This window comes from Sus scrofa, chromosome 7 (genome assembly GCF_054392235.1).
Source record: "Sus scrofa isolate SSC_HxYL_T2T_F1_AM1 chromosome 7, Sscrofa_HxYL_maternal_Yorkshire_Landrace_v2.0, whole genome shotgun sequence".
In the NCBI taxonomy this organism is placed as follows: Eukaryota; Metazoa; Chordata; class Mammalia; order Artiodactyla; family Suidae; genus Sus; species Sus scrofa.
Window position 1 is genome coordinate 19,456,579 of NC_139389.1, and position 15,182 is coordinate 19,471,760.

The 15,182-nt window shown below is 41.4% G+C and overlaps 1 protein-coding gene across 12 annotated transcripts in view; it reads right to left on the minus strand.

Moving 5' to 3' along the window:
• The window catches only part of KIAA0319, a 103,127-nt gene that overhangs the window by 28,626 nt on the left and 59,319 nt on the right, over positions 1-15,182 (minus strand). For all 12 annotated transcript variants that reach the window (XR_014809741.1, XR_014809743.1, XR_014809744.1 and 9 more), the window contains 2 exons: positions 12,688-12,820; positions 3,833-4,061 (listed from right to left, as the gene is read on the minus strand). Coding sequence is in view for 8 of the 12 variants with exons in the window: in XM_084967577.1 (XP_084823703.1) it covers positions 3,833-4,061; positions 12,688-12,820 (362 nt within the window). In the remaining 4 variants the exon portion in view is untranslated. The remainder of the gene's footprint in view (positions 1-3,832; positions 4,062-12,687; positions 12,821-15,182) is intronic.

Below are 15,182 nucleotides of genomic sequence, written 5' to 3' on the forward strand. Positions count from 1 at the left end.
AAAGTGGATTGAAAAATGACAAAGTGCAATTGTGTGAAGGACATATTATAAAGTAAAAGAAGTTGTCAAACAATGGATACAGTGTGATAGATATTGCTACATGCACTTACATACATATACAAGCACATAAAGAAGATTCTGGAAATACACATAAAACTCATAAAAGTAATTATCTTGAATAAAGGGTCCTGGATGAGCTCAAGGGGTATTTTCACTTTGTCAGGATTTGAGTTGTTTTAGCCATAGGAATTAATTCATGTAATTACTTTTATAATCAAAATAAATTTTTAATTATTTTTCCCCATTTCTTGTTATCTCAAGTTGAATTTTCCTTTTTTTCCACATAGTTCTTTTTCTAAATTTTTACTGAAGTGTAGCTGATGTTTATCATGTTTCAGGTATACAGTAAAGGGATTCACTTACACATATCTATATTCATGTTCAGATTCTTTCCCATTATAGATTATTATAAGATATTAAAGATAGTTCCCTGGCTAAACAGTATGCCCTTGCTGTAAAAAATTTTTTAAATGTTAAGACAACCAAACTTTTCAGTAAGGCATTTTTTCAATTGAGTATACAGTAGTTAACTGCTTATTGCCTCCAGGTTAACACCCTTTGTTTTGTTGCTGCTGTTCTTAGTAATATTTCTAACTACTGCCTATGTTTGAAGATCGTAGCATCCTGAAAGGGATTTTAATTTTAAGCCCTATTACAATTTATTTACTTTCACAGATTCCAAGACTGTCTCAAGATAAATATATTTGCATGTGGTTTTTTTAAGTTTCAATGGAAAAGTTAAAAAAGAAAATTGATAGAAAATCAATTGTGTTATCATAAGGGGAACTTCCGAAATTTGAAATGCATTCTTTTAAGAACTTTAAAAAAGCGATTTTCTACTTTGACTCAATAAAGCAAAGTACCAATCTACAGATTCAATGCAATCCCTATCAAACTACCAAGGATATCTTTCACAGAACTAGAACAAATAATCCAAAAATTTATATGGAACCATTAAAGACCCAGAACTACCAAAGCAATCCTGAGGAATACAAGCCAAGCAGGAGGTATAACTCTCCCAGACTTCAGACAATATTACAAAGCCACAGTAATCAAGACAGTGTGGTACTGGTACCAAAACAGACACACAGACCAATGGAACAGAATAGAGAACCCAGAGATAAACACAGACACCTATGGTCAATTAATCTTTGACAAAGGAGGCAAGAACATAAAATGGGAAAAAGACAGTCTTTTCATTAAGTGGTGCTGGGAAAACTGGACAGCTGCTTGTCAATCAGTGAAACTGGAACACACGTTCACACCATGCACAAAAAATTAAAATAAATAAATAAATAAATAAATAAAGTACTTTTTGCTTTATAGAGAAAGTATAGTTTCTTAGTATAGAGAGCTGTATAGAGAAAGTATAGTTTCTTAGTACCTGCTTCAAAACTAATATACAGGAACACTTATGCATACAATAAAAGAGAATCTTGTAGCAAATGGGAACTAAGCAGACTAATTCACTGAGTGCCCTGGCAAAGCAGCCATATGCTTCAGGAGCTGCACAGGCGTAAATGACCTTCAGTGACCTTCTCCAGAACAGAGCACAGCCTCTGCAGTCTGCCTTGACAATTTTTAGACCTGTGTGAAAGAGTCTGGTTTAAAGGCTGATTTTGTGATTCCCACCACCACCCCCCATTAATAAAAAGCAGCACCCCTTTTGACATCTTGCTCCATCAATCTCGAGGCAGGAACACGGATACTGTGGTAATCTGAGAGTGCCTACAGCAAATAGGCAGGTGTGAAGAGCAGCAAGGTTACCTCCATGGCCCAGCACCAGTGACTTCCTTTGGACACGTGTGGTCCATTAGACATGGATGTACTAGGGCATTAGCTCGGGGCTAATAGTAAGTAAGGGAAAGAAAATTTGGAACATTTTTTAGCCAAGGAAATACACAATATTCCATTTTCCTGGTTTTATTTATTTGTTTGTTTTTTGCTTTTTAGGGCCACACCCATGGCACATGGAGGTTCCTAGGCTAGGGGTCGAATGGGAGCTGTAGCTGCCACCCTACACCACAGCCACAGCAACGCTGGATCCAAACCGCATCTTCAACCTACACCACAGCTCATGGCAATGCTGGATCCTTAACCCACTGAGTGAGGCCAGGGATTGAACCTGAAACCTCATGGTTCCTAGTCAGGTTCATTGACAGATTAGCCACGATGGGAACTCCCTCATTTTCCTGTTTTACACTCATATTCTTCTGCATCAGAATTCTTTTCTTTTTTTTAATTTCCTTTTTAGGGCCGCACCCTCGGCACGTGGAGGTTCCCAGGCTAGGGGTCGAATCAGAGCTGTAGCTGCCAGCCTATGCCACAGCCACAGCCATGCCAGATCCAAGCCACGTCTGTGACCTACATCACAGCTCACAGCAATGCCAGATCCTTAACCTACTGAGCGAGGCCAGGGATTGAACCCACAACCTAATGGTTCCTAGTCGGATTCGTTTCCACTGTGCCGCGACAAGAAATCCCTGCATCAGAACTCTTAACACAACAGAAGCAAACATAGCACTGGCCACAATCCTTAGGTAAAGATGGACCCTACACCAAGTACTCTCCAAGGACATCTAGAGGGTGCATGGCTCTTTTAAGTTCCCCAAAAAGTCACTTTTAGCTTATCATGATTGCAAAGCACTTTCCAGAAATGCCAAAAAGTAAAGCAGATCAGTCTTCATGGATTGTCTGACTTCATCGTAAATACTGAGAGATTTGCCTTGCGTTGGTGAAATGGAGTTTGAAGGAGGAGAACAAGGTGGCAACATGAGGTACAATCTTCTTTCCATTGAACTCAAATAATAACACAATTTCAAAGATAACCAAGCTGGTTAGCCACAGAAACAAACAGTCCTGGCCATCACCAAAAGAAGAAAAAGCAAACAGCTCACACACACTCAACGCTTACACACACAGCAAAGTTTCAAGGTTATTATGTCTTTAGACAAATATATTAGAGATCTGAACAAACCAAACGATAAACACTAAAAGATCTTAACCAGAGACCATTGGATCCAGAAAAGATAACACAGAGTTTGGAGTTCCCGTGATGGCACAGTGGTTAATGAATCCAACTAAGAACCATGAGGTTGCGGGTTTGATCCCTGCCCTTGCTCAGTGGGTTAAGGATCCGGCGTTGCCGTGAGCTGTGCTGTAGGTTGCAGATGCAGCTCGGATCCCACGTTGCTGTGGCTCTGGTGTGGGCTACAGCTCTGATTCAACCCCTAACCTGGGAACTCCAAGTGCTGTTGGAGCGGCCCTAAAAAAGAAAAAAGACAAAAAGACAAAAAAAAAAAAAAAAAAAAAAAGATAACGCAGAGTTTCTAAAAATAGGAATAACAAAATGAAAAGGGATTTTCCAATAAATGAGGCTTAGATTAGATTATTTCTAAGGTTTCTCCTAATAATGAAATAATATTTCTGTAGCACTGTAGGGTAAGACTTTTCCCAAACTAACTTCAAGGTCAAGCTGTCAACACAGGACCTACTTAGTTGCTGTTCTGGCCTTACAGAGAGCGGGTGAAGGAAACTGATATAAATTTGGAAGATTTGTGAGTTGAGCTGCTCTTCTAATGGTTATAATATATCAGACAATTTTATAAAACATATTTTCTGAATTTAGCTGCCCCCTTGCTCCAATACTTTAGATATACAGATGATAGATGGGGGGAGGGAATAATGTTAATGAAAAGATGGATGATGGAGAATGGACAGATGGACAAGCAGACAGACAAACAAAAGGCTGAAGGCAGGATGGAGAACTTACCTGCATGGCCACCTCTTTGCTCTCACTTCCGGGGCCCAGGGACCACTCGTAGAGGACAATCTGGTGGTCATCACTGCTCTGGTTTCCATTCAAGGTGATGGAATTTTGGGGCAAAGTTATGGTCTGATTTGGTCCTGCATCGGCAATGGGCGGATGGTCCACAGCACTGTGGACGATGAGGGCTGCTGTTGTGGAGTTTGTGGCTCCATCTGAGTCTGTGACAGTCAATCTACAAAAAGGAGAGGAAGCTACTTTACTGCCTGGATATGCCAAATCTTAAGGCAAGTGGTCAACTGAGTCTGCCCAGAGTGGGTATAAAAAGAAATTTGAGGGTGAAGCTAAGAAAAGAACAGAGACTTGAGCATATATTTTTTTCTTTGTTGCTCTTGATTTACTTTATTTTTAGCTAGTAATATACTCATACAGTAGAGTTTTATTTTATAGGGGTTTCTTACTGTTGAGATGCTGGATGAAGAAACTACCCTCAGCCAACACAGAAGACTCTCTCTGCTACCTGAGCCTCAGGAGCTATCAGCTTGCTTTTTTTTTTTCTTTTTTTTTTTTCAGGGCTGCACCTGAGGCACATAGAAGTTCCAAGGCTAGGAGCTGAATAGGAGCTGTAGCTGCTGCTGGCCTACCCACAGCCACAGCAATGTGGGATCTGAGCCATGTCTAGGACCTACACCACAGCTCATGGCAATGCCGGATCCCTGACCCACTGAACAAGGGCAGGGATCGAACCTGCATCTTCACAGATACTAGTCAAATTCGGTTCTGCTGCGTCAGAACAGGAATTCCAGGACCTATCAGCTTTAAGTCCTGCCCACAGGCCTGAGCATGAGGAGACAGCAAATCACGCAAGAATTTTCAGCGACAAAGTTTTTAAAATTTTCTCATTCTTTTTCTAGAGGACTTAATATTAAGGGTTTTCAGGACTCTCCTTGAAAAGCAATTTTAGGATTAAGCACTTACAAATGATACTCAATTTACATGAACAAACAACAAAGAGAGCTGCACTGACCCTCCTGTAGTAAACTCATTGGTGATGTGGCAACTGGATCAATGAAATAAGGTCACTTCACCCTTCTGGGGGAAAAGTGTTACTTTGGAGCAGTGATGCATGTTTAACAGGTAAAAACAGAAATATGAGAATGAAGCTCTGGAAAGAACACAGGCCTTATTTGTAGATTAGGTACCTGTATAGGAGGCCCATGTATTCTGGGCCACTGAACCACATACTCCATACAACCAAGATCCAAACTCCAGTTCTCGCTCTGACCAAACACCTAAGGTCCCTCCGTCCTCAACCAGGCTGAGTCAGCACACATTCTGGGCCCTTAGGGAAATTTCTTCCTGGTAAAATGGGGATAGCAGTAGTCCCATCTTAATGAGATGGGTGAAAATAATTAAATAAAAATTAATCAAAAGAACCTCATAAAGTCGCTTGTCATTGTATATAAATTTTACCCCAGTAAATAAATAAGTAAATGAGTAAGGTGTTATAGAAAGATTTTCTTTTTGGGGGCCTCACCAGTGGCATATGGAAGTCCCTGGGCCAGGGACTGAGCCTGCACAGCTGCGGCGATGCCGAATCCTTAACACACTGCACTAGACCAGGGATTGAATCCATGCCTCATCAGTGACCTGAGCTGCTGAAGAGACATCACGAGATCCTTAACCCACTATGTCACAGCGGGATCTCTGAAAGACTTTTAATAATAACTTTTCTGAAGTCTCCTTAGGCTTTTATACCATACAGAGTTCCCACAAATGTACCTTAGCAAAACCCTCTGATAAGTAGGTAATAATTTGGCAACATATATGAAACTCCTTAAAAACATACAGGCCTCTGACCCAGGAATTTTACTTGCACTACAAAACTTAAATATAAGAATGTTCACTCAGGAGTTCCTATTGTGGCTCAGCAGGTTAAGAACCTGACATAGAGTCTGTGAGAATGCAGATTTGATCCCTGGCCTCACTCAGTGGGTTAAGAATCTGGCATTGCCTTGGCTGTGGTGTAGAGCTCAGCTGTAGCTCTGATTCACCCAGATCCATTTACACACAAAAACTTGATATAGGAGAGATGTGGTCTTACAGATTGGGAAAGAACAGACTAGACCATAAATAGTGGGACAATAGGCTGATTATCCACATAAGGAGAAATAAAATTGGATCTAACCACAGTAGACATACAATCATCTCTAGATGGATAAAATTTAAACATGAAAAACAAAATTTTTTAAATTTTAGAAGAAAAGGCAGAAAGTACCCTGTAAAACATCTTATACATTTTGATCTAAGAAAAGTATTTTAAAGGTTATATATGTACAGAAAAGAACTATAGGTGTTCCTGTTGAGGCTCAGAGGTAAGGAACGTGACTAGTATCCATGAGGATGTGGGTTCCATCCCTGGCCTTGTTCAGTGGGTTAAAGGATCCAGCGTTGCCATGAGCTATGGTGTAGGTCAAAGACGTGGCTCGGATTGTGCATTGCTGTGGCTGTGGTGTAGGCCAGCAGCTACAGCTACAATTGGACCCCTAGCCTGGGAACCTTCATATGCCATGGGTGTGGCAAAAAAAGAACTATAAACATAAGCATAAGCACTATACTGTTAAGGGTGTTTATTTCCAGACAGTGAAATTATGGGAGCTATTCACTTTCTTCTTTCTGCTTATAGATACATTCTGTTTTTATTTTTACGGCAAACATGCATTATTCTTACTGTAAGAATAAAAATAAACTTTCCAAACTTTGCATTGTTACTTGTCTCTAGAAACCTATATTTCTTCTGGATCAAGTTATGGTAACCACTGCGGTAAACTAAAAATGAATACATGGTACCTCAGCAAAGAAGATACAGATGGCAAACAATCACGTGAAAAGATGCTCCCTGTCATCTGTTTTCAGGGAAATGCAAATTAAAACAATGAGATACCAGGAGTTCCCTTTGGCTCAATGGGGTTAACGAACCCGACTAGGATCCATGAGGATGCTGGTTCCATCCCTGGCCTCACTCGGTGGGTTGGAGATCCGGCGCTGCTGTGAACTGTGGTGTAGGTTGCCGACGTGGCTCAGATCCCACGAAGCTATGGCTGTGGTGTAGGCCAACAGCTGTAGCTCCAATTCAACTGCTAGCCTGGGAACTTCTATATGCCTTAGGTGTGGCTCTACAAAAGCAAAACAAACAAACAAACAAAAAAAAACCACCCACAATGAGATGCCACTACACATCTTTAGTATGGCCAAAATCTAAAACTCTGGTTAACACCAATTGCTGGCAAGGATGTGGAGCAATAGGAATTCTCATTTACTACTGGTGGGAATGCAAAATGGTACAGCCACTTTGGAAGACAGTTTTGCAATTTCTTACAAAACTAAACATACTCTTACTAAACAATCCTGCTTCTTGGTATTTACCCAAAGGGGTTGAAAACTTCTGTTCACACAAAAATCGGCACAGGAATGGGTAAGGCAGCTTTATTCACAACTGCCAAAACATGGAAGCAACCAAGACGTCCTTCAGTAGGTGAATGGGTACATCAACTGTGGTACATCCAGACAGTGAAATAGTACTCCACACTATAAAGAAATGAGCTCTTGGAGCTCTCCTGTGGCACAATGGGATCTGCAGTGGCTTGGGATGACTGTGACTCAGGTTCGATCCCTGGCCCTGCACAGTGGATCTGGCATTGCTGCGGCTTAGTGCGTAGCTGCAGCTTAAATCTGAACCCTGGCCTGGGAGTTCCGTAGGCCATGAGGTGGCCAGAAAGAAAGAAAGAAATGAGCTCTCAAGCCATAAAAAGACATGGAAGATTCTTAAATGCATATTACTAAGTGAAAGAAGTCAATCTGACAAGGCTACTTACTATACACTACCAACTATAGGACATTCTGAAAGAAGCAAAATTAAGAAGAAAATAAAAAGATCAGTAGTTACGGGGCAGGGGGGGAAAGGAAAGGGATGAATAAGCAGAGCAAAGAGGATTTTCAGGGCAGTGAAAATATTCTGCATGACGTTATAATGATACATATCTATCATTGTTCATTTGTCCAAACGGATAGCATGTACAACACCAAGAGTGAACCCTTTCGGTGATTATGATGTGTCGGTGTGGGTCCATCCTTGGTAAAAAAATGAACCAGTCTCGTGCGTGATGTTGATAACAGGGGAGCAGGGGGCATACAGGAAATCTCTGTACTTTTCTCCTGATTTTATCATAAACCTAAAACTGCTTTTAAACAAACACACAGGAGCACTGGATGCCCCATGTGGCTGCTCATCTATCTCCACACAGCCTATAGATTCCCAGAAATTCACTCAGTGATAAAATAAGCCTGCAGAGGTAGGTAAATTTCTTTTTTTTTTTTTTTTTTTTTTTAAATTGTGGTGAAGTATACATAATATTTTAACCATTCTTTAAAAATTTGTGTTGGGGAGTTCCCGTCGTGGCGCAGTGGTTAACAAATCCGACTGGGAACCATGAGGTTGCGGGTTCGGTCCCTGCCCTTGCTCAGTGGGTTAAGGATCCAGCGTTGCCGTGAGCTGTGGTGTAGGTTGCAGACGCGGCTCAGATCCTGCGTTGCTGTGGCTCTGGCGTAGGCCGGTGGCTACAGCTCCGATTGGACCCCTAGCCTGGGAACCTCCATATGTCGCGGGAGCGGCCCAAAGAAATAGCAAAAAGACAAAAAAAAAAAAAAAATTAAAAAAAAAAGTTAAAAATTTGTGTTGGTTTTATTGAGACTGGAAACTTATGTGATGATCTTCAGACCAAACAGATGATGCTGCTAATGAGTTGTTAAATCTACGGAACCATTCCTACATTTACACAGTCATTATCACGTTGAATGCTCTAATCTACTTTTTTTTAAATTTTATTTTTATTAGAATATAGTTGATTTACAGTGTTGTATCAGTTTCTGCTGTAGAGCACAGTGACCTAGTCATACACACACACACACACACACACACACACACACACACACATATAATTTTTCTCATACTATCTTCCATCATGTTCCACCCCAAGAGACTGGATATAATTCCATGTGCTATACGGTAGGGCCCCACTGCTTATCCATTCTAAATGTAACAGTTTGCATCTATCAACCCCAAACTCCCCATCCATCCCACTCCCTCTCCCCTCCACCTTGGCTGCCACAAGTCTGTTCTCCATGAAGGTACAATTCAGTGGCATTAAGTACCTTTCACACGATTGTGCAACCACCGTGTCTATTCCATGTTCAGAACTTTTTCATCATCCCAAACTGAAATTTTGTGCCCCTTAAACACTACTCCCTATTTTTCCCCTCCCACCACCCCAAAGCAGCCCCTCTTCTGCTTTCTATTTCTATGAATTTGACTACCCTAGACACTTGGTCTCAGCGGAATCGTATAATATTTGACCTTTTATGAGTGGCTTCATTCAATTAACCTAATGTCTTCAAAGTTCATCCACGCCTCAGGAATTCATTTTTTAAGGCTGAATAATATTTCCTTGTATGTATAACCCACATTTTGTATATGCATTCATCTGCTGATGCTGTTCTAATTGCTGGCTATTATGAGTAATGCTGTTAGTAACACTGCAGTATGCTATTTACTGAATATTTTGTGTCTCCCCACACTTCTATGTAGAAACCTAAGCTCTAACGTGATTGTTATTTGCAGGTGGGGCCTTCAGGAGGTGATTAGGTCATGAGGTCATGTTATTTGCAGGTGGGGCCTTCAGGTCATGAGGTCAGAGCCACCCTCCTCAATGGGATTAGTGCTCTTATTAAAGAGACCTCAGAGTGCTCCCTGTCCCTTCTGCCATTGATGGCTGTATCCACCAGGAAGAGGGCCTTCACCAGACACCAAATCTGCCATCACCTTCGTCTTGGACTTCCCAGCTTCCAGAAGTATGAGAAAACAATTTCTGTCCTTCATAAACCCCGCAGTGTTTACTGCTTTTGTTAGTATAGCCTGCATGGACTGAGACAGTGGGCACATCTGTGTGAGTCCCTGTTGTCAATTCTTTGGGGTATATACCTAGAAGGGCAATTGCAGATATGCTAATTCTATGTTTAACTTTTGAAGAATTGCCAAACTATTTTTCACAGCAGCTACACCATTTTACACTCCCCCAGCAATGTTCAAGGATTCCCATTTCTTCATATCCTTACCAACTCTTATTTTTTAAATAATTGCCCTCCTAATGGAGTAACTGCTTCTTAAGCTGAGATTTCAAATAAACAAAAACAGAAGTTTTTACAACATATATGAAATCTTTTTTGTTTGTTTGTTTGTCTTTTTAGGGGCTGCACCCACAGCATATGGAAGTTCCTAGGCTAGGGGATCAAACCAGAGCTATAGATGCCAGCCTTGGCCACAGCAACGCCAGATCCAAGCCACATCTGCAACCTACACCACAGCTTACGGCAATGCCAGATCCTTAACCCACTGAGCAAGGCCAGGGATTGAACCCGTGTCCTCATGGACACTAGTTGGATTCATTACTGCTGAGCCATGATGGGAACTCCAACACATGTGAAAGCTAAAGTACTTGAAAGCCCTCTGGGGACTTTTTAGTCAAAGATGAATCCAGTCAGATGCTTGAGAGTTTCTTAACCTGGCCAGACTTCAGAGGATTCATAAATATATATGTATGGGCTCCTTCTCTGAAATCATGAGATTCTTAAAGCAGTATATGAGATCTTAATAATATATTAAGCCAAAATCTGTGGCGTGCAGCTATACTGTACTTAGAGGAAAATTACAGCTCTAAAAGCTTTATAAGCTTCTAAGGAGGGACTAATATGAGTGACCCAATATTCTATTCTAAGAAGTCAGAAGAAGAGCAAAGTAAATCAAAAGTAAATAGTAAGTGTAGAAATAGTAAAGATAAGAACAGAAAAGAACAAATTAGAAAACAGGCAAATACTATTAACACAGTTCTAGTTAGGATTCTTTGAGAAGATAAAATTAACAAACCCCTTAATTAGACTGATCAAGAGAAAAAGAGAACATACATCACCAGTACTGGAAATGAAAAAGGGGTCACCAGCACAGGTCCTAAAGGCACGAAAAGCTAATATGAAAGAACTATGAACAATTTCATGCCAAAAAATTTGGCAATTTAAATGGAGTTTAAAAAAACCAGAAAATCTAAGTAGCCTTACATCTATTAAAGAAATTGAATTTGTTATCAAAACCCTCCCAGGAAGAAAATTCCAGGCCCAGATGATTTTACTGTGAATTCTATCAAACATTCAAGGAAGAAACACTGCTAGTTGTTCACAAATACTTCATAAAATAAAGGAGAATGGATCACAGGCCAACTTGTTTTATTAACCCCGTATAGTCCTCAAGCTAAAACTTAAAAGACATTGCAGAGAGAGACTGAAAGAAGAGAAGGCACAGACCAAATATTCCAAAAAGATAAACATGAAAATCCCTTAAAAAATTATTAAGTTGAATTCTATGCTATATAAAAAGAATATCATGATAAAATAGGGTTTATCCCATAAATGTAAGGTTAATTAAACATTCAGAAATCTCACATGGGGAGTTCCCGTCATGGCTCAGTGGTTAACAAATCCGACTAGGAACCATGAGGTTGCGAGTTCAATCCCTGGCCTTGCTCAGTGGGTTAAGGATCCGGCGTTGCCATGAGCTGTGCTGTAGGTTGCAGACGCGGTTTGGATCCCGCATTGCTGTGGCTCTGGCACAGGCCGGTGGCTATGGCTCCAATTCGATCCCTAGCCTGGGAACCTCCATATGCCACAGGAGCGGCCCAAGAAATGGCTAAAAAAAAAAAAAAAAAATCACACAATACATAAAATAACTCAGAACAGATCACAGATCTAAATATAAAACCTAGAACTATAAGACTTCTAGGAAAAAAACCAAGATGTTTGCAATCTTGAGATAAACAATGGTCACTTAGAACACAAAAAGCATGAAACATAAAAGAAAATGATTGATAAATTAGACAATAAAAACGTAAGATTTTTGCTCTTTAGAAGATACTACTAGAGTTCCCACTGTGACACAGTGAGATAAGAATCTGACTGCAATGGCTGGAGTCATTGCAGAGGTGTCGGTTTGATTCCCAGCCTCGTACAGTGGGTTAAGGGATCAGGCATTATCACAGCTGAGGCTTAGGTCACAGCTGTGGCTCAGATTTAAGTCCTGGCCTGGGAACTTCCATATGCTGTGGGTATAGCTGGCCTGTGCCACAGCCACAGCCATAGCCACAGCCACCCTGGATCCAAGCCATATCTGCAACCCACACTGAAGCTTGTGGCAATGCCAGATCCTGAACCCAGTGAGCGAGGCCAGGGGTCAAAGTCACATCCTCACTCAGACTATGTCGGTTCTTAACCCTCTGAGCCACAACAGGAACCCTGGAAATGTTTATTATTTTGATTGTGACAGTGGCCTCGCAGGTGTGCACATATGTCAAAACTCAGTAAAATTTACATCTTAAATGTGCATAGTTTATTATATTTAAGTTGTACCTTTACAAGTTGTAAAAAGAAAATGATTAAGAAATTGATCAATCATATAAGTCTGCCTCACTGTGACTCTAAAGATACAAACTTTCTTTCACATAGCTCATCACAGCAAGAAAGATGCCATCCCATACTATCCTAACAACCTGAGGCAAAGATTTCCCATAAACAAGTCTTATAATTTATATTATTGATGGGGAGAGTAGAGTCTAAAGTGGCTGCCAACCAAAACTCCACAAGGAAACCACAACTGCCCTGCCTCCTGATCAAGACAAAAAAGCAGCACAGTGTTCTATTTAAGGAAACAGTCAAAATATCAGTGCTGGAAAGCACTATACAAAGGTGGGGACCCCACTTGCCTGAAAGTATAGTTTCCAGGAAGAAGGTTAGACAACTGTAAGACGGGGGACTCAGCTGAAGTCTTCTCTTCTCGGAAGGGCCCGTTAATTTCTTCCCAGTGATAACTCACTATTTTAGTGTCATCTGTACTTTCTAGAAACATGAAAAATAAATGAAGACTGGAGTTAAATGTAAGAATATAAAAACAAACTTGTAATATATATGATTACATGTTTAAATTTGTTTTTATACAAAATTACAGAACTACAGAGGTCTCCATGGATATGGATTACATGTTAGAAGGAGGATTTCTTTCTTTCCTTTTTTTAAAAATAAATATAGCAACTGATATTTATTTATTTATTTATTTATTTTGCTTTTTAGTGCCACATCTGTGGTATATGAAAGGTCCCAGGCTAGAGATTGAATCGGAGCTGCAGCTGCTGGCCTACACCATAGCCACAGCGACACCAGATCCAAACCACATCTACAACCTCCACCACAGCTCACAGCAATGCCAGATCCTTAACCCACTGAGCGAGGCCAGGGATCGAACCCTCAACCTCATGGTTCCCAGTCAGATTTGTTTCCGCTGCACCAAGATGGGAACTCCCCTCATGGATTCTTAATCCACTGAGCCACAACAGGAACTCCAGAAGGAAGATTTCTTCATCTCCCTGAAGTATCATCATAATTATTTTTCCTAGATTTCCACCAGATTTGAGTGATGTTGTTTCCACTTAGTGGTGAATTTTAAAAAGCAGAGTGATGGGCACTATTGCATTTTTAAAAACTCACCTTAGAGTTCCCGCCATGGCACAGAGGAAGCAAATCCAACTAGGAACTATGAGGTTATGGGTTCAACCCCTGGCCTCGCTCAGTGGGTTAAGGATCTGGCATCACTGTGAGCTATGGTGTAGGTTGCAGATGGGGCTCAGATCCTGCGTTGCTGTGGTTGTGGCGTAGGCTGACAACTGTAGCTCCGATTGAACCCCTAGCCTAGGAACCTCCCTATGCCGTGAGTGCGGCCCCAAAAAAAAGCAAAAAGAAAAAATAAATAACCACCTCACCTCAATTATAGCTTATGATACCTTACTGGTAATTTTAAACAGGTATCTGAACTGACAGATTCATAAAGAATTGAGATACTTATATATAATTTGTAAAACACCTTTTGCCACCCTAATCATTAAAGTGTAAATCTAGAGAAGGGCAGCATCTTATACGAAAATCTCCCATTTCTACTTTTTTTTTTCTCCTTTTTGTCTTTTTGCCATTTCTTGGGCCACTCCCGTGGCACACGGAGGTTCCCAGACTAGGGGGTCGACTCGGAGCTGTAGCCACCAGCCTACACCAGAGCCACAGCAACTTGGGATCTGAGCCACATCTGCAACCACAGCTCACGGCAACACCGGATCCTTAACTCACTGAGCAAGGCCAGGGATCGAAACCGCAACCTCAGGGTTCCTAGTCGGATTCGTTAACCACTGAGCCTCGACAGGAACTCCCCATTTCTACTTTATTTTATTATTTTTTTTTTGTCTTTTTGTTGTTGTTGTTGTTGCTATTTCTTGGGCCGCTCCCGCGGCATATGGAGGTTCCCAGGCTAGGGGTCGAATCGGAGCTGTAGCCACCAGCCTACACCAGAGCCACAGCAACACGGGATCCGAGCCAGGTCTGCAACCTACACCACAGCTCACGGCAACGCCGGATCGTTAACCCACTGAGCAAGGGCAGGGATCGAACCCGCAACCTCATGGTTCCTAGTCGGATTCGTTAACCACTGCGCCACGACGGGAACTTCCCATTTCTACTTTAAATGAAAGCAAACAAAATGTATCATGTAGAATCACTGAAATTTAGACCTGGGAGGGAGCCAGATTCCTTTAATTCATTTAAGGAAAGAAAAGTTCTTATGATAGATTAATAATCCTGCAGAGTTTCCTGTAACTAAGCCACAGTGAATTAGAGGAATCAGGCTGCAATGCATTGTCTCGTAAATATTTTCATTTAAAATATGGAGTTTCCCTTGTGGCTCAGTGGGTTGCAAACCCAACTAGCATCCATGAGGATGCAGGTTCGATCTCTGGCCTCGCTCCTTGGTTAAGGATCCAGCATTGTCATGAGCTGTGGTGTAGGTTGTAGAAGTGGCTCAGATCCTGTGTTGCTGTGGCTGTGGTGTAGGCCGGGAGCTGCAGCTCTGATTCAACCCCTAGTCTGGGAACTTCCATGTGCCCTGGGTGTGGCCCTAAAAAGACAAAAAGAAAAAAAATTTTTTTAATTTTTAATTAAAAATTAAAATTAAAAATGTTTTATTTTCATGCTAAGAGGGAGACATATGGGAGTTCCCATTGTGGCGCAGCAGAAACAAATCTGACTAGGAACCATGAGGTTGGGGGTTCCATCCCTGGCCTCACTCAGTGGGTTAAGGATCTGGCTTTGCCGTGAGCTGTGGTGGAGGTTGCAGACGCGGCTCAGATCCAGCGCTGCTGTGGCTGTGGTGTAGGCCGGCAGC